The sequence below is a fragment of the Copidosoma floridanum genome, unplaced genomic scaffold (assembly GCF_036245765.1).
Source record: "Copidosoma floridanum isolate Cflo_tuat_1 unplaced genomic scaffold, Cflo_Japanese_pri ptg000032l, whole genome shotgun sequence".
Taxonomy (NCBI): domain Eukaryota; kingdom Metazoa; phylum Arthropoda; class Insecta; order Hymenoptera; family Encyrtidae; genus Copidosoma; species Copidosoma floridanum.
In genome coordinates this window covers 1,635,209-1,655,870 of record NW_028321909.1, presented here as the reverse complement: position 1 = coordinate 1,655,870, position 20,662 = coordinate 1,635,209, and the positions used below count along the sequence as shown (strand labels likewise).

The window sequence follows — 20,662 nt, the reverse complement described above, 5'->3', positions numbered from 1 at the left end:
GGGTTGCGAGGGTATTTTTTTTTACAAGGGAGCAGGCGGTTGCGTAACGTGCTTGTAGGTTTTTGTTTGGCAAGCCGGGGGCTTTTTGTTTGGTATGCTTGTGTTTATTTAAAACTGGGTCATTTTCTGCTGCCAAAACGTTGAAGTACATAGTTGTTTTTAAACTTTAAAACCTTAAATAAATTGTCAAGGAGTTGCGAAAAAAAGTTTGTTAAACGTCCAAAATATTATTCACTGATTTTCGGGGAGAAAATCGCTTGTGGGTTCAATTCTCTGTTATCTGGGTGACAATAGATCAAAGAGTATTTAATATAAGTTATATCTACATGAATCTTATAATCGTTTTCACATGTACAACAAATTATTAACATTAATGGAAATTATTGTGAAGTAGCGTAGTCTCCCGCTTCACGTATCAAACGATATCATCTTAGTAGGCCTTAGTTTGCATAAAAACTAACTCGGCAGGTACCCAGAAGTAGTTTTTATTCATAAAAAAAAGTAGTCAACATTTTTAAAAAGAGTGTATGACTCAGTTAACTTTTTTATAAAAAAACGTTGCAAAGTTGTAATAACAACGTTTTTTAATTGTTTTTAAAACATCAAGTGAGTTTTGACCATCGTTTTTGTCGTATCCTCATGCGTATTTTTTTTTGGTTATCGAAACATATACTTTTACTCGTGATAGTTACACGTATCTTTCACTTGATGTTTTTAGGCGTACTTAAAGCTTACAGAATCAATTTAAAAATTGTGATGACATTACATTAGAAGACGGAAGCAGTCGTAGTCGAAAAATTTCCATCGAAACGAAATTGGAAAATCGTGAACATGCGCGAGGAGAAAATAAGAGCCTGGCACGCGCACGAGGTAAGACTGACTAGACGCCCCTCTAATTGTTTTGAAGATCGCATCAGACGTCCAGGCGCTCGGCGTGCCAGCTGCAGAAAGTTGACTCGCTATTATACTTGGGTCGCTTGGCGCGATATATTGACCCTCCTTTTTTCTCCGACCCTTCTCCATCGGGGCCCTTCGGTTATTTTCGTCTGTGGACTGGAGCTATTTCGACGCCCAGAATTTTATTTCTACGCTACATTTTTCCGAAATATCACTTGACTTTTCTTTTACCTTCAGATGATGAGATACCGCTGGCTTATGTATATGTTCCATCACGTGGATTGGTGCAACCCTGGTAATCAATAAAAAAATGGGTAAAAAAATGACTAGACTTTATCGATTGTACCAATAATCAATATGATTTAAAATTAATTGTAGCTTTACGTGTTTGCAGTTATAAAAATTCTTTGGAAGAAATAGCTGTTAATCAATTAAGAAAAATCTATCTTAAGCCCTATTCTCTCGCATTATTATTTCGAAAAATGTTTTATATTTTCATCATACTTTTACCGTCTTATTGTAAAACAAATTATGCTAAAATTTCAATCATTAATATTTGTAAACAGGAAATAATCATTTTTCTGTCTTGGGCCTTTTTTACAAGCTATGGGCGTTCGTTGCATCCTCGAGTAACAAAAACAGCATTCGTATGATACGAATTCAACCAGGGCAATCACGAAGAGTCCTTGGGCTTAACTTCGTAGATCTTTCTGGCATTTGTGTTGCTCTGATAGGCACTAAACTTGTGCTATTCTGACCATGGTCGCAAGGGGCTTACTTCACTGAATCACTCTGCACCTTGAGTGTAAAGTTATTATCGGGCCCAAAGTGTACCCACGGGTAAAAAGCACCTGGTACTCATAGTGAATAAAATCATAATCACAACATGAGGGAGCAAACAGTTAAAGCTGTAAAAATGATCAAAACTATTTGACTAGTCGCTGAGATGAAAGTATGACTTCAAAGTATTTTCCAACCCGTGCATAAATATTCGTTGGTTTTTACGGATACCACCGTTAAATATCAAGTATAAGTATAAATATAAATGTTTTGTTAATGAAAAAAAAACAAAAAACAAATCATGTATGAGGATGATTTAAAAAAAAACCATATTGTTATCTTTCGTCAAAAAAATTATTTTAACAACATACAATATTTCTGTTAAGAAATATAGAAATACTATTTTTCGAAAAAAAAAAAAAATTATGATAAGGTGAAAAAATTGATAATTTTTATCTTCAACTGTATGCTTATATCCAAAACATAAGAAGTCCTTAGATATTTTTTAAAACAAATTTAAATACGAGAAACCTATTATTTTTCAGACAATAAATTAATCAGGGAACATGATAAAATAATACGATTTCAGAGAAAAAATGGTGAACTATGAAATAATACTTCATTGTAAATATAAAAAAAAAAATTAGTAAACTTGTTCACCTGTCTGAGCATTGGGAGATGTTTGGTGATCGGGACATATATGCAGAAAGTCCGTGTGTTGTGACGCTACGATTTTTAAGTTAAACTACTACGAATAACTACAGAAACTGTAATGAGAGAAATCATTATTATTGTTGTACCAGTGTTTAGGCACATTGCAGGCATGATCAGAATCCCAAGAAGATAGTGATGTAGTTCATAGTATAGCAGCAGCAACAAGAACGACGTGTGCCAGCAAATTCGAATGCTCGCAATTAAGTACAATTTATTACTCATGCTTTCACTCACGCACTCGTACGTTGTAATTTACGGCATTCTTGCTCGACTTTGATCTTCAGCCTTTTTGTTTATTTTGTTTTTTGTTTTTTTTTTTCATTGATTTAGGCTGCTTCTCTTAACTGCCTTTAGAGAAAAATTTCAGCACCTACTTATTTGATTTTTTTGTTCTGAATTCTTTCGTAGAACATTTAAACTGCGATTCATTAAAAAGTATGCAAGTAAATTTTTTACAATTTATTTGATAGTAAATTATTTAAACATGTGGCTGACTTTAAACGAAGCAAATTTTATTTCTTAGACTGTGTGATTTTATAATTCACAATGATCATAACGAACAAACAACCCGTGCGCAATTGGGGCTGGTCGAGGATAATCATCTATTAAGTGTCAAATTGGGACTGTGTAAGCATTTCTTTGTAACTATCAGTATCAAATTTGGGTTTGATATTAAATTACATTAGCCCATTCCATGCATCTGCTTATTTTAATGAGCATATAAATCACTGATATACTCAACTAATGCATGCAACGTGCAATGAGCTTCCAAATACCTGCAATGATGTATGTCATTCATAGGTATTTCATGATGAGATGATAAAAATGAAAATGTAAAACAATAGAACCGCAATATTTGTTACGAATTTTCGCGTCTCATTGGTGAAAATTTCATAACGAAGTGTTGATTCAAACTATTCGTCATCATGGAAAGTTGAAAAAAAACCATGCCAACTGTTCCACACCGAAATCATATTTATTCCTTCGGAGCATCTGACGCATACTTATTTCTCTCAAACTACTTTCAACAAGATGAACACCAAACGGATGTTCTACCCCTAAAACCTGCCTCAAGTCAACTTCGTTATGTGTATCGATCCTCCTTACCCTTTGGGTATAAAAGCAGCGCACTTCTTCTATGTGTACGGCTTCTCGAAACGTCTCAAAACCCATAGAAATGTACGACAGGAGCACACCGAGGGGTGAACGCACACACGTAAGCGTGTCCTAAAATAAAAAGTACATCATGCATGGATATGGGGGAAAAGAGAGAGAGAGAGAGAGAGAGAGAGAACACAGGAGGAACTTATAACGTCTGCTTCCTGCGGAAGCGTTTTTTGAAGAGCCAGTTGTTTGCCTCCGGCAGATGTGAGGTGTGGATATGCGTGAGGGTTCGTGGGTATACGTTCAACACGTGGCACGTGCCCAACTGTCTTGGATGCCTTTGTGTGCGAAGGTGTGCACTCATCAGAGATACACGGTAGGTGTGCTACTGCTATCCGAAAAAACGAGCTTCTTTCGCTGGATGAATGTGAGCGGGAAAGTGAGCACATTTATACACAAAGAAGGGATGGTTAGTTACTCAAAATGATACCACTGTGAATTAAAAAGCTTTAGGTTTTCTAAAAAAGCCGCAGACTGGCACGTAGTGGCTCGGACAGTCGCAGGGCAGGGTGGAGTAGCACACCTCGGCGCAGCTCTTGCGCGAACAAGTGACCTCGCCCTCGAAGCACCGGCAGGGCTTGCACTCGAGGTAGAAACTCGTGCGATGGGCTACGAAGCTGTTCTGCACCCAACAGATCGTTGCGGCTAGGCAGTACAGTAGCGAAATCAGCAATCATCGGAGAAATTCAATTCACCCACAATTTTTATGCACCATCTTGTTTGAAATGTGCTACTACTGTACGGGGACGTACAGTTTGTCAGGCGGATATGTGGTCAGAAATTGTTTAAACTATTTTTTTTCAAACAAATTATATAAGTTAATTTTTTCGTGGAAAAAAAATTACTCCGAATTCTTTGACCCATTCCGAGCAAATAATCAATAGGGATGTATGTACCTAAGCCCCACAGTTTCGAGTAAAAATTCCCAAAGTTTTCAAAAACGCGTTTTTTCCAATTTTTAGGGCTCCAAAAAAGTACTAAATAAATATATTCTCATGCTATGACCCACTAACATTAATTATCAACCTTCCTCTACAATCTTCATAAAAAAAATGTCGAAAAGTACTCGTAAGCCTGTGGAGCCCTGAAAATTGTAAAAAACATATTTTTTGAAACTTAAGGAATTTTTTACTCGAAAACTGTAGGGCTTACGTATATACTTCCCAATCGATTATTTGCTTTAGATTGGCCAAAGAATAAGGATCATTTTTGAAGTTATGCGTGAGGGGCGGCGCACTTTTGAAGTCATAAAAAAATATTTCATGAGTCATTCTAAGTCTTTCAAGGACTTCAGAAGTCTCTAAAAGACTTCAGATTGCGCAGCCCCTCGGTTATACTTCTATAAGCGCGTTTTGCCCTACCGAGTAAATCAACGATTTCAGATTGGTGACCTTAAAAAAAAGTTTAACGGAAGTGGATTTTACTTTCATTCTCCCCCTTCGCCCCACCCCTCAAGACGTACTTTCTGTCCCCTACACAACGCAAAATCAGAGCACCGCACTTACTACAGTACACATTTATTTATTTCTTTTTCTTGTAACAAATTTATAATAAAAAAAAAGAAAAAAAAACTTGTACAGGTACATGTTTTTTTCAAAACTTTGGAACATCTATTTATTCATCATTAATTTGTTACTTTCAAAATAAATAAATTATTAATATCTATAGACTCCTTTCACTTGCTCCTTTCTCATTAAATAATATTGAAATGCAAACTATATATAAATAGTCATGCTCCAAACTACAAAGTTTGCATTTTAATATTAAATGAATTATTGTTAATACAATTTTTTCTTATTTCATTAAAACTTTTATAAATAAAAAAAAACATTTCCATACTGTATAAATACAATAGTTGATTTTTATTGCGTTGTCTTCTTTTACAATTTTTTCTTTGTAATTCAGAACTCTGATGAAATTCTGAGAGGTGGGAGGAGCACAAATATACGCTGGAACGCTGGAAACTATTTTTCTTTTAAGAATGAACTTACATACACGCTTTTACGCATACTTGGCCCCTTTTTTTTGTGTTAAAGAGAAAAAAAAAAAAAAAAAATTATAGATTTATATTTGAAAATGAAACAGGTTTATTTGATAGAAATCTTTCATGCAAACAAAAAAATGAGAGCTTTATATAGATCTTATAAATCCAATTTAAAGTGATTTTTTCATAAGGTTACATGTTTAATTGAAAATTCTTTAAATTAAACATGTAAAAACGGTACAATTGAACAATCTGCTATTTTATAAGGGTATTTCTTATTTTCTTAAGAAGTTTTTTTGAAACCATCGGAAGATTCGATGAAAGAGAACAGTCTTGTACTGGCCAACTGCCATATTGTTTATGTTATATTGTGCCATGAAATACTGTTTACAATTCTTCTGTTATGAGATATTAAAATATTTATTGAAACCATACCCAACCAACGTAAGTATACTCATTCCAACGATAACTGCACCATCTTTGTACATAATATCGTTTTATACGAGGTATACTTATATTTATAATTATATTATTTGCCATATCATATTATAGAAGTATATTTTAATTCTTGGGTACCCAAGCACCCACTGTCCACTGGTTTTTTTCATGAAAAAATTGACTTGTATAATTTGTTTAAAAAAATTTGTTTCAGCAATTTTATAACCACATTTCCGCCTGACAAAATGTACTTTTTCATACAGGAGGACATTTTAAACAAGATGGTGCAAAAAAATTGCGGGCGAATCGATTTTCCCTATCAATTGCTGATCGTCCCATCGCTCCCATGATTGGACATATTCACCAGCGAACAGCCTACGGTTGCGTTGTATATTTTTTTGTATATTATTGATGATCATTATTTTTATCATCACTATTATTATTACTACTACTGTTATTTTTATTTTGTTTGTATTATTATTATTGTTATTATTAGTATTATTATTATTATTATTACAATTATTATTACGAGTATTATTACCATGATTGTTATCATTATTATTATTATCATTATTACTATTATTTTCATTATTATTATTATTATTGTTATAAGTATTGAGATTAATCATTGTCATTAATAAAGTCGTAAAAGAGAATCCCTTCTCTAGAGTTATGAAGAATTTTTTATGAATAATTATTAACACACACATTTTACAAACTTTAGTTGAAATAATGAAAAAAAATGAAATACTATCATTCAATTTAAAGTTTAGTTCAGAATGCTGGCTGTAAATTATATGCAGGACTGGATGGGAAATTTTTTTTTCCAACTCAAGGTTAGTTAATTTTTGTACAACGTATCGACTGTAACATTAGAAATATAATTTTGCATTACTATTGTACAATTAAAAATTTTGTTAAAATACTGTATGTACGTACGTGGGATTCAAAGTTTCTTTGATATAATTTTTTTAACCATCTAAATATCTTACCCTGAGCTATCGGTCAATTCACTAAGAAACGTTTCTTTGATTCGACGTATAATTAATGTTAAATTCGTTTTAGCCATTTAAATGTATGTATGTCAAACAAAATCTGGGAAGGATAGAGTTCTTTCACTGTTTTCCATATTTATCATACATTGCAGATGATCAAATCGAAAAATTTGTTGCGTCTTATCAAAGCGTTAACAATTGGCATGACATGCTATTATTATCTATGAACAGTGACGTTCATTGTTTTTATGTGTTCGAGTACAAGGCATAGGCAAAACCTAATGGTACCAGTACCTGAACAGTCTTACTTCATACAAGTTGCTTGAATAAACAATTTTTTTTTTCCAAGGACGATCACAACTTATCAAAATATAAATTTTGTTTTATCTGAAGAAAGGTAAAAGGATATTAAACACAATTGTTTTTTTTTTTATTAACATTGGAAATAATTTTTTCGAGCTGTTCAAGCTTCTGTTTCATGTTATACTGACAGGAAAAGTGAAAATACAGTGATTTTGCTGGCTTAACGGGTTCATGTATTATTAACTCATTATCTCAACTGTAAAATTCAATGAATGACATGTACGAGTCTCTTGAGATGATGCACGTCCACATCTATTCACTACTTTGATATAAACCTCAATGATGTCTGATACATTACTTTGAAGTCTACATTTTTCTAACGAAGCTAAATAAAAATAGTATTTTGTCGTAAAACTAATTGTAAGTATCACTCTTTATAATATGACTTTTCAAGGAGATGTGCAATAAAGTACAGCAATGTATGAAAATAAATGATTTGGATGAAAATCGAGAGAAAAAATAGAATTCTGAGCGGTGATTTCTGAATGAAATCAATATTAATTTAAAAATTGGGAATTAAAAAAAAATGTATTGAAAACATGGAACCGTCATTTCCATCACAGTAAATGAATTTTTTTTTGTAACCATGTGTGACTGCATCACTATATCTTCCGTCAATAGGTATACACAAATTAGTATATATACGTATCAAAATATATCTGCTCCTGCGTTTCGATAAATCTTTTGGGTCACAAGGAGAAGTGCCTCATTAAAAAATTTATAAACTGCGTTTTAACGCTTTCTTTTTCGGAGCGCACATGTTCATAAATCTTTTCATTCTTAGTAAAGGGTTTCTCATGAATTCATAATTCAGTAACGTCGGGTTTATTTTGTTTATCGTATATGATAAAGAAAAGTGCCGCTTTTCCTTGGGACTCATCGATGTTATGAATATCTACGAAACTTGTGACATTAACTCAGTTTGGCATTGCTTAGCGTATAAAAACGATCACACCTCGCAAACTAAATTTATTCACGTACTGAATTTTAAATGCTACAAAATCGAGTTGATCTTTAAAGAATTATTCAATATCAAAATTATCTAAACTCGAGCAAGCTCCAAAAGAACCAGTAAGTAGTAGTTATTTTATTATGACTATACATTTTAGCAGAAAAGCTGAGTATTCGTTTGAAATAAGCAAAAAAATATTAATGTGTGAAATAGGGATGCGCAAAAAATATCGATATTCATAAATATCGATATTTTGTTGACCAAATATCGATATTTTGAACCGATATCTGAGGTTCTGATATATCGGTATATCGATATTTAATAAGTAGATATCGGTACAATATCGGTTAAAAGTTAAATGAGCGTATATTTAAAATGCAGACGAGCACTAAAAATTTGTTTATTGTGAGCATTTCCTTAAGAACTTGAAGCAAGCCACGCAGCTCTAATGTAGTATTGTGCGCTTTTGTATGTGGAGCCAGCAGATTTTTGGTGTTTACACGGAGCTAGCATGAATTAGAATTTTGAAACGTTTCAAAATTAAGTAAGTCTTATGTGCGCCTTAGGTGCCTGCATTTAAATAGATCCGCTCACATTGTTTTTCTCAGAACTAAGCTTTCTTAACACAAAATATCTATACTTGATAAGTTTATAAACTTATAGTATCGGTATCTATGTCTGGATATGTATAATCACTGACATAACAAGTATCGTTTGTAAATTACCATAGAATTTATATTTGTCTTAGTCTAGAGCTTAGTACACGTCTTAGTCTGAAGCTCACTCAACTGTATAGTATTATCACCTAGGATTTTTTTGCATGGACGTCAGGTAAATAAAAATTTTGTCTGAACTACGTGTACACTACATACCTATATCATCTTCCTAATGAAAAAAACACATCATTGTCTTATCAGTTCTGGTATGAGGTTTACCTGGGAGTTAATGCCGAATTTTATAAACAAGATGTGAAAAGTTACGAATATCTCCTTCCTCCGATGTAAATACACCCGATGAAAAAACTTTTATCGTTTACAAGAGTAATTTATAAATAAATAAGAAATTTACTATACTTTTTAATTCATATGTTTAATTATTTTTTCAGCGTATTATTTTGCCATCGTTTTCAAAACACTTAAATTTCCTTATGATGGTGTAGTGAGTGAGTGGCCATATGTTTGAACATCCTATCTGGCGTTACATTATTTGCAGTTTGAGTGTTAGAGAAAGTATGGATATTTCCATTTCCTTTACCTCTATTTGAATATGTTACAAAAAAAGTAGTTGTATTAAGATTTAGCACTTAAAATTCTCATTTTTTCAGTGGGACCAAAAACTAAAAGTGAGGTGTGGAGATATTTTAAAACCAGTGCACAAAGTGTAGTTATTTGTCTTTTGTGCAATCATGAAGTGAAAAGTAGTGGAAACACGATAAATTTGCGCGCGCACCTACACAACCGACATTCAGAAATAAAGTTGAGTGAACCTTCGACTGAAATACCTCAAAAAAAAAGAAAGACGGAGGAGAGTATTAGTGTACGAAATTCATTTAATACATTTACATAATTATTATTTTTTGATCCATTTTAATTATTATTTTTAATTATTATTTTTTGTTTACCATTAAAAACATACGTCATTTTTACTTTCAGAAAGAAAATTCAACAATATTTAAAATCGATTCCGATGTCTCTGAAGACAGTACATCGTCAATACCATCCACACAATCTATGTCAAAATTAAAATTTGATTTTGATACATTAAAACAAGGTTCTGTTTATGAGAATAAAATATATTCAGCAAAGGCTTTAAAATCTAAACAGTTAACAATTAATGAGGCTATTTCTCACCAAATATCTTTTCAAAGTATGTAAAATATATTTCACTTAAATCTTACTTTTCTAATAAGAAAATCATATACATGTAAATGTAACTTAATTTTTTTAATATACCAGATGGAGGTCAAAAAGCTCAAGATATCACGAACAGAATTTTGTTCATGCTGGCTAAGGACAGACTACCGTATTCTACGGTTCATCATGAGGGTTTTTTAACTGTAATGAAATTTATTGCACCATTATACAAAGTTCCTGATAAAAAAACAATAACCAGTTTAATGGAAGACAAGCATTTTGTCAAACATTGTCAAAGAAGAACTGTCGAAAATAGATAATGTGTCTGTAACTACTGACATTTGGACCGACCCTCTAAACACTACTAGCTACATGGGTGTAACGTGCCACTACATAATTAATTGGAGATATAAATCCATAAATATTGGTGTCACAGTATTGTCAGATCATCACACTTCAGAATATTTGCAAGATTGGATTTTAACCATCCTTACTGAGTAGAAAATTGAAAAAAGTAAAGTTGTTGCCATGGTGTCCGACAATGCAAGTAATGTGACAAAAGCCATTACAAATGCTTTCGGTGATGAAAACCATTTACCTTGTTTTGCCCACACCTTAAACTTAGTGCCGTCCAAAATATTTAAAATCAGTGATACCAATGATACCATTGATCCAATCAATCCGATCATTAAAAAAGTAAAGGCTGTTGTAAGATTCTTTAAAAAATCGGCTCCAGCTGCAGATCAGCTGAGAGCGGTATCTAATCTCAAGCTGATACAAAGTACTGATACAAGGTGGAATTCTACATATGATATGCTTTAACGTTTTATATCTCTGTCTGACATTATCGCTCCAATACTGATTCAAACTCCTGATTCAACAAAAATGCTTGCGGCATCTGAATTACTAACAACAAAAGAACTGGTTATTTTATTAAAACCATTTGATGCAGCTACGAATATATTGAGTGGTGAAGAGTACATGACAGGAAGTAAAGCTATACCTGTGATCAAAATCTTAAAACATGATTTAGAAACGTGCAGAGTGAATTCACCTGGAGCTGTATACTTAAAAAAATCTCTAATTGAACAGTTTTACAAAAGGTTTGATAAAATTGAGAAAATGACTTTAGTAGCCCAGGCTACGATTTTAGATCCACGTTACAAAAAATTGTATTTTGAAAATGAAATGGCATGCTCAGATGCTATAAATAATATAACAAAACAAATAAATAATAAAAAATAAGCAAAAAAAAGAGTGTTCGATTAAGATCAACCTTCGAAAAAAGTAACTAAAGAGTTAGATGATTTTTGGTCTTATCATGAGAGACTTCTAAGAGACAATCATCAGATCCAGCAACAAAATCATGACCAAAGTGAAATGCCTGAAGAGTCCCGATACTACCTAAGCCAACCACAAATTAATTAAGACGAAGATCCTTTAATGTTTTGGAAACACCAGCCAAACTCAGAGTTAGCAAATCTTGCTATAAAGTACCTTACTTTTATCGCAACGTCTGTTCCATCAGAAAGTCTTTTTTCAAAAGCGGGCTTAATTTTAACGGATAATAGGAACAGGCTGACACCCCAACATTTCCAACAATTGTTGTTTTTAAGTTTCCTGTCATTATCGGAGTGGTACATATAATTGTGAGAAATGTTAGTTTTATTTATATTAAATTAGAAATTATAATTAGTTTTATAAATATTTTTAGTACATTGTGATACTAATTTATATACTTTATGGACAGTAAAAAAAATATTTTTTTACTAAAATATTAACACACGAGTTATTACATTATTTTACTTATCCTAATATTAAAAAAAAATTTTATATCGATATCTTAAGTTACGATAATATCGATTTCCAAATATCGATATTTTTTCAGATATTGTGCATCCCTAGTGTGAAATGGGAACTAACACATTTCATAATAAAATGAAGTAGCGTGTGTAGACGTTACCGATCTTGCAACCATCAGGAAGTGGAGGGGAGCGTAGAATTTGATTATAACGAGGCTCGAGGCAGTGGCAAAATTTTTTCATTGCTATAAAACATAGAATCAGTTACGTCAATATAATCATCAAACAGTAAAGTATAAAGTAAGCAGCAATATACTTAAGAATCAACGTAGCAAAGCGTTTATTTTTCAAGGGCAATTATCTGACTAAGGACGTGCTTTCAGTTTATTGAGTCATACGGACAAGAAAAATCTCGGTGAGCCTAAATCATCATACACATATGTCTAAACCTTTTTATAAAATCATATAAAAAAAATCTAAAATTTTTTGGTAATGTTTGAGAAAAATGTATTACTTTAATTCAAAGTACATGAAGATGATTTTTAGAAAACATCATTTAAATTTCTTCACGACAGAATAATATCTCACGTCTTCTTTCATGATAAAAACATGTTTTATAAATTTTGTACAACCATGGATTCTTTTTAATTAGGATAGTACTAACAATTTATGATATGTTTTTGTGATTGTTTTATAACTATCGTATGAAATAGAATCATCTTCGTACTTACTTGTAGTAAAGTCAGCGTGAGATTTTCATTTTATTTAGATGCTAAATGCCAAATCTTTCGGTCAAATAATCTTCCTGCTGTCTTTAAATTTGTGCGAGCGTAAAGTCTTATATTTAGAGAAATAACAGGTTTTTTACATTTAGTTTTATTTCTAAATTGCAAATCATTTTTATTTATCCGCTGTTAAATAATAGTGAACAATTCAGTCATATTATTTATAAACTTATTGAATTGTAATAAAATTTATTTTTCCCATTTAGGGATATAACGCAAAGTGCATTTTACCAGATGTTAGCACCAAAGAAAGGAAACTTATCTGTTCATCGACCTTGTGAAACTCGTCCAGTTAAATATGAAACACATAAACAATCTGTCCCGAAGAATAAATGTTTTTGGGAAACGAACATTTTCAAATAATAATGCAAAGCTTATGTCAAGCTATAATCTCAACCTGTGGATTGAATGTAGTAGAGAAGTGGACTTGTTACCCACAACACTGGATCAAAGTTTATTGCTCAGTATTTTAGTTGCATTTACTAAATAATAAATACGTTATTGTGTGTATTCTGGCTTGTTGTAGTAATAGACTAATGTTACAATGTACTGTGAAAATGAGTATGTTATTAATGTACTGTAAAGATTTCTAAGACAACCCTTTAATTAGTTGAATTTTGCAAAATTGTTTTTAAGTTTACTGATCGAGTTATTTATTGTAAAAATTACTGTGCATTAAACGTTATTTTCTTAAAATAATTTAGAGTTCAAAAAGTACGATCTTACTTGAGTACGTACGTCTCAACATTAGAAAAAAAATAATACAATGGGACTTTTGAATTTAAGAATCAATTTCAAAAGTGATTAAAACTTAATTATAAACTTACATAACTGAATGAGATATAAAAATTTTCGACAATCAACAATTTATTTTATTTAAGATTTCCTTTTTTCAAGATGCCCTACGGAAGTGTCATTTATTTCGAAAGAAATTTCATATCGTCTAATACTTTCGAATAGGTATATAGTTTGGGAAAATCAGTAATTTTGATGAAATGTATCATGATAATGAAGTTCTATTTGTAATATTAAAAATAATTATTTGAAATCACTGTTAAAATGAGGAAAATCCAAAACTTCAAATTTAATATTTAGTAAAGTGACGTTCATCCGCAAATACGTATTATGACCTCAATAATGGCCTAATTACTATAATATATATATGCAAGTTAATTATTGACTGTCAGACGTTGACCAACATTTTCATGAACATCAAAATTTTCTTCTATTATTTCACTAGTATTCATCAATGGAAAACAAATAATTTAAAGCCCAAATACTTCTATTTGTAAATTTTATTATTAACGACTTACCGTTAATTAACTATATTACTATTAATTTACTTCCCGTAAAAACCATAAGTATTGGTCCAAACGGAATACTTGATTAAATTATTAATGAAAGCGAAAATATTTATTATGAAATAACTACTTGCTTTCAGGAAATTCAAGTAATGACACTGTGCTTATTGTGGAATAGATAACATGGAGATCCTTATAGGGTACATTTGAATTAATGTTTATTTGACAACGGTATTAAATGCAAATTTTGAAGGTATTGCGAATTTTTTACCGACGCCACTGAAGTATATTTGTTTACCATTATTTTTCCTCTATGCGTTTAATTGATGTAGATCAATTTTTATGAAATTTACATATGTAGATTTATGAAATAAAATTCATAAAGTAATAAATCACAACTAAACTGTATGCATTGCACTTTATTTCAAACAGAATTTTTAGCCAGTTCAGTCATGTTTGTTCCCGTTAAACTTAAAAGTTGAAAGTTACAACATAATTTAGATGTTTTTCTTTATATTATGGGAGTTAAAACACCTAGTTGTGTGTAACGACTTTTTAAATAACGTAGTTGCACGTAATTGAACTACACGATTCGATACAGTGTATTGACATAAATGAAAATGACTCATATAAAACATCATGTCTCGAGAATATTTCAACAACAGTGAAATTTTAAAGCAATGAGTTTCATAAATAGCATTTGTAGAATGTGTGTTTAATACATTATAAAGCAATAATTGCTAACGGAAACTTTTGCAACAATAACAAAAATTAATTGCTTATTTGTCCCTGGAAGTCTTCTTTATAATTACTTTTTCAAATGAACACATGTTCCGTACTCTACAGCGTGTCAAAAAATTTCATTCAAATCTCAGATAGGAATCAAATCAGCTGAGCTTTTGTGTTTGCTTAATCTTTTGTGGACTATACGTTATTAAAAAAAAAAAAAAACTTTAATTTATAAAAAAAGAGAGTCCTATTTTAAGGTCTTGATTTCATCGTCTACTTTGAAATTTCACACCTTTTTCAATGAAGCTAAGAGTAAAAACTGCTTTGTTGTCCTGACGAGACATTAGTAAAAAGTCGAGCACTTAATAATATTAAAAGCGAGTTACGTTCACGAATTGCTTCGGATAAGATATTCAACATTTTGTAACACCACTAAGTCCCTATCACCAAAATGAAACCACAAGAAATATGTTTATCATAACTGATAGAAAATAAATCATCAACTATTTTTTTATCCAACCTTCAGGCTGCCACGATTTGTTTGACGAAAGATGCTAAGTATGTGCGGGCTGAGATAATCTTTATGTAGTCTGACTTTGTCTTTTTTTTAAGACAATAATCAGGGGTGGAATATAATGAAATAGCAAATTGTTTTATCCAAACGTAGTAAACAATCATATTTATTCATGCATAAAATTAATACGACGAATGAGTTCCATCAAAAATACTTAAAAAGCAGTTGCTTGTTGGAATCTTACTCGGTAATAATTAAAACGTTTTTTTTTTTTTTTTTTTTTTTTATTAATTGTATCTAAAAAATCCAAAAGTCTTGAATTATAATATCTAAATATGAATGAAAAATGGAGTATTGGTGAAAACAAGCTATGAAGGGTTTGTTGATCAAATTAGCGATTTTCCTCACATAAGCTCCATTTCCATCTATAAATGTAAGATAGCAAAATAAATAGAGATCTTGGAATATCAGTAACTCTTGAAAGTTACTCGAGAATTGGAAAACAATGATGAACAAATTTAATGTCAAAATTACGTACGGGATGAAAAAACATATCACTGATAAATTTCTTCCGCAAATCAGGGCGATAAAAGAATTTAAAATTCGCGTACACACTAGCCTGAAGGGCAGTGCAGTCGCACCGGATTTAGTGCTTTTATTGCCGTAAAGGGAACATCCAGCCACATCCCGTATCGCAATGAGCGAAATGCAAGGCACTAAATTTTTAAACCCACAGGAGAGGCGGCAATCTGCCCCCCTTTCCCCCCAAAATTTTTCTTTTTGCGGATCCGTCCCTTGTCCGCTTTCTTCCCCCACCTCCTTTTATACCTGTACGTATTGCCCGGTTCGTTTTGTGCACCAGCCTGCCGGGTCAGATCGAATTAATTGCCGGTTTGAAACCAGTTTGGTAGGAAAGGACTCCCCCTCTCTTGCTCGAGGGAGTCCTGCAAATTTGAAGTCGCGCACGCTGAGGTTCTTCTCTTAATGTCCCGATCGCTCTGTCGTAAGGGCAAGAGGGAGAGAGGAGGAGATAGGGGAGGCTGAAATTCAGAGAGCCCGTCGCATCGGGTGTGGATTTTGTCCTCGGGCAAAAAGCGGCGAGCGGTAGTCGATCCGTTCTGCGTTTTTGGCTGTTTACTTACGTTAATCAAATTGGATAATTCAACTGAATTAAGGGTAGGATTTTGTTGAAGATATATCGCATTCGATTCCGTTGAGCAGTTTAATGAAAAAGGGCACGAGCTTAGTAAATAGCTTTTTTTTTAATCATATGTGGAAAATTAGACAAAAGCCTAACAGTACATATCAATACGTGGATTAATATTATAATTTACAGAAAAAAAAATGCATACTGCGAGTGCATTGAGATCCGATACAAGTATAATAAAGATCATATAGTTAGCTACACGTAAGGACAAGAAGCTACGCACCCTCGACATCGATGAAAATAGTATAGTTTTCGTACCTGGTGGTGCATGTCACTAGGGCAAGTACCAGGCCCAAGACAACTACCAAGAAGGGCCCCTTTCTAAGAGTTAAAAATAATAACAAAAATGACTGTTCTAGAATGGCCATCTAGTACTGTTCAGTTGTCTATTGAGTGTTTTTACTATTCAAATGGCAAAACTTAGGTTGCCAAAAATAAAATTTCCCTAGACGTCGGAATAATTTTATATTACCAGACTAATACAGAATTTTTTTCTTTTTTTTTTTCTTTCAGTGCAGGGCCTCTTTATTTTTGCCCTGGTTGGATGTGTTCAAGGTGCCAACTAAACTTTTTCTTCAAGGACACAGTAAATGTCTAAACTTAAAAAAAAAACTTAAAAGTAGGAAAAATAATTTAAAAGTTTTTATTATAGTTATTGAAAGTTTCATAACTAAGTTATGATAACTTGACCATTCACTTCATCGGCTCGGGAGTGAATTTGACCGTGCATCTTGATAATCCGAGAGATAACTTGACAGTTTCATGACTTAAGGTAGCTCTCTTGTCTACTGCTCTAGTCAAGTAGGAGTTTCACTTGTGTATGTATACGTATATATACGTACATCAGTGTTGATATTATGCTACCGTCTGTCATTTCTAACTATAAAGCTGATTTTCACGTCTTTCTTGGCAAATGCCTTTGGAAAATGCCCTATTACCAGCATTTTACATGACAGTATTGAGAAGAACAGAGATTTTTCTACAAGTACATCATAATTTGTCTGCTCAGATTTTTTATTGTGAGTTGGGAAATGCCCGTAAAGTTGATATTTTGATGCTTTGCCATTTAAGCTCGTGTTAAACAGTTCAACTTTGAGCTGAAATATCTCGAGATTTTGCTCCACTTGGGGTATAAACAAGGACACCGTTAGATAAAGTAGATCAAAATCTATTGAATGAAATATATTTCATTCCGTAGGTTTTCGCAAGGGAGGCTACCTTAAGGTGAATGTCCCATCATTACTCGCTCCCTTAAGAAGACGAAATGTCCCTATAGTCGGTCACTTTTTTCTTTTATAGGTCTTTGCTACATTTTCAATGCGGTATACACGTTAATTTGTACTGAAAAAGTATTTGTTTATTGTCTGAATAACTATACGCAACTTATCAATGTTTTAAGAATTAATATTGGATAAATCAGACAAATAATCGACTATTGGAACACTTACGAGTACTCATTATAGAGACCAACATGACATCTCCGAAGTGTGCTGCCTCATGTATGTTTATCTAACAATAATTATCATTAATTAAGAAAAAGATAATATCATCAGTCAAAAAATATCAATCAAATAGTATTTAATTGTTAAAATAACAGTTACAGTTTTGAGTCAGAACTAGCTCTCTGACGCTTTCGATTTATGTGTTTGATTACATGTCTGTGAAAAGTATAACATAATACCCACTTACACGTAAAAAATTAAACACGTTGTCTCAATCTAAAAATTAGTTTACATGAATTATATAGGTAGAAACGAGTTTGAAAGCTTACAAAATACTTTGTTCCTAATGTAGCTCCGCTTCGACCTAAATAGTCAAGTCTAGTATATAAACCATCGCATCATTGCATGAGATGCTTCTATTACATTTTCTCTGTCGGAAAAATTTCGTATTCTCTATACGATGGCCCCCGGCCCCCTCTGCTGCCTGAGCATACGTGTATGCTCCTAAGTTAAAGAAAAAGGAAGAGGGAGTAGGCAAAAAAAGACGAAGGAATTGGGAGAGTCGGATTTTCGTGGAAGTCCCTTGAAAAATCTCCGAAGCTCCAATTCATTGTATGCCCGCTGTTGTTGCACTGCCGCCTACCTTCTCTCCTCCCTTTTGTGTTTTTCGTCGGAGTATCCAGATTCTTCTTTTTGTGGGATCTTTTTCTCAAGCTAACTCAACGTACACGCGTGAATGATCATATGTAGCTTTCGAAGTAGCGTTAACACATGGATTTCGCGACTACATGGGTATGCGTGTAAGCTTAAGAAGAAATATAAGAATATAATATGCAAGAAAAATCTTAGAAATTATCAATGAGAGACTACGTTTGCCACTGGAATGTGGGCTGACTAAGGGATACGATATGCACAATGCGCGTAGGACTTCCTACTTCAATGTTCAGCTATATTTATAGAAGGAAAGATGAAAATGAAGCTGAGTGAGGACAAAATTTGAGCTCATTTGGACAATAATTACTTGAGTTACTCGAAAAACTGGATTACGTATAACTCTGATCACAGTTTTACTTGGTTAAAAAATTTTTTTATACATAAAAAAAATTGATTTAAAAGTGGAGGTATATTTTGCTTTGACAAAAATGTAATTAATATATTGATTGTGTCAAAAACAGTGAGTATGATAGTTTATATATAATTAATCACTGTCCTTAGGCTCAGGCATGATTTTTTTTTACAACCCAAGTGTTCTTTAGCCATCGGTGCAAAAAAGTCAGAGTCATGACCAAATGTTCTTACATGTAAACACCATTAGCGTTGATTTAATCACACCTATGACCATCACGTTGGCAAAGAATAAGAGAAGCAGTTCATTGATCCTCGAAAATTGACAGCTGCAAAAGAAAAACAGCAAGCTCGAACGATCAGCCATCTAAACACTAACTACGCCAAATGCTCGTTAAGGTTGAAAATCCGAGACCGAGATAATCGAGCGACTGAAGTGCGTCATTTACCGTATTGTGACAGTTTTATAGGTTATGGCCGTATGCTTTTGTAATGGGAAAAATATTAATCAATGAACTGATTTTTATTTCGTGTCGATACACCATAATTTGAAAGGACCACAATAAAGTACAAATTTTGATGATTTGCACAGCATTTTTCATAAAAATAGTTTGATTTGTTATGTATGTTTTTAAAGCTGTTATTGCTGATACGGTATTACAGCCCGTGTTAAACAACATATATTATAAACTCAAATATCTTAAAAACAAGTACCGACACATTACCTTCAAAAAATTTTCCATAACAAAAAACTTAATGTATCATATTTCAAATTCAAAAAAAGTTTTATTTGTTAGTGGCAATGGATTTTTTCCCTCAACTTCGAAATAAACGCTATTAGAATATTGCCTTATTCCAAAAGCGTTTGGTTTTTTTGTAAGTAATCTAATTTGTACCGCCTTAACTCTGACTCTGTATTATAAAAAAAAATAAAGCTACTTTAGAAAAAAAAAAAAAAAAAAAATGAAAAATAAGAGAAAGCAAACAAACTCTCTTTGGTTCTACCATCGTTTCTTAAAATTTAAGTGGTTGACATATGATTGTCACAATTCTAAAAGATTTCTTACAAAAAAAGGTACAAGTACAATTTTAATTTGTATAGGTTTGTCATTTACTTTTAGATTTATAGTCGTTTTAATGATAAGCCCCATGAGACTGCATTGAGATTGGTAAGTTTTTAATAGCGATTTTCTGATAAATAAAGTGGTTGACCCTAGTATTTTTTTCTCAAATTAATTAGGTAAAATTTATTTACCTAATTTCAAAATTTTAGAGACCTTTATCATTCCAGTAAAAATCACCCAAGCCACCTTAATCTCTTAATTTTGTTTTATTTTGGTCATGGGTATAATCCCATGATCTGCAATAAACGAATTAATTTATTTAGGCAAACAAAAATATTAGAATCTCAGCACACTAAATTTAAAAACTGATCACAGCTATAATTTGCACTGTGACAGATCAGGTATTAATTTCTTATCTAGACCTTTATAATGCATTTTTAGTTGCTCAGTAATAAAATTACATTTTTTTTTTTTTACTTCCTGATATACCCTTGGTAATGGTTTTGGAGACAAATCATCTTTAATCTACCTGAAATAAATTTTATAATATCAAAGTATGAATTTGTTTTTACTGTTTCAACAGCTACTCCACGCTCTAATAATTTTTATGGGT

At 32.3% G+C, this 20,662-nt stretch overlaps 1 protein-coding gene and 1 pseudogene across 2 annotated transcripts; both read left to right on the top strand.

Annotated features, from left to right (window-relative positions):
• Positions 1 to 9,054: 9,054 nt before the first annotated feature.
• On the top strand, positions 9,055 to 10,641 carry LOC111642785 (uncharacterized; annotated as a pseudogene). Its single transcript, XR_016293408.1, has 5 exons — positions 9,055 to 9,118; positions 9,393 to 9,516; positions 9,612 to 9,823; positions 9,940 to 10,153; positions 10,243 to 10,641. The product of XR_016293408.1 is annotated as an uncharacterized LOC111642785 (transcript).
• A 384-nt stretch (positions 10,642 to 11,025) lies between these two features.
• Positions 11,026 to 11,787, top strand: LOC149373318 (E3 SUMO-protein ligase ZBED1-like). Its single transcript, XM_089597454.1, has 2 exons — positions 11,026 to 11,383; positions 11,570 to 11,787. The coding sequence occupies exons 1-2, from the start codon at positions 11,026 to 11,028 to the stop codon at positions 11,785 to 11,787; spliced, it is 576 nt and encodes a 191-aa protein (XP_089453580.1).
• Positions 11,788 to 20,662: the final 8,875 nt, after the last annotated feature.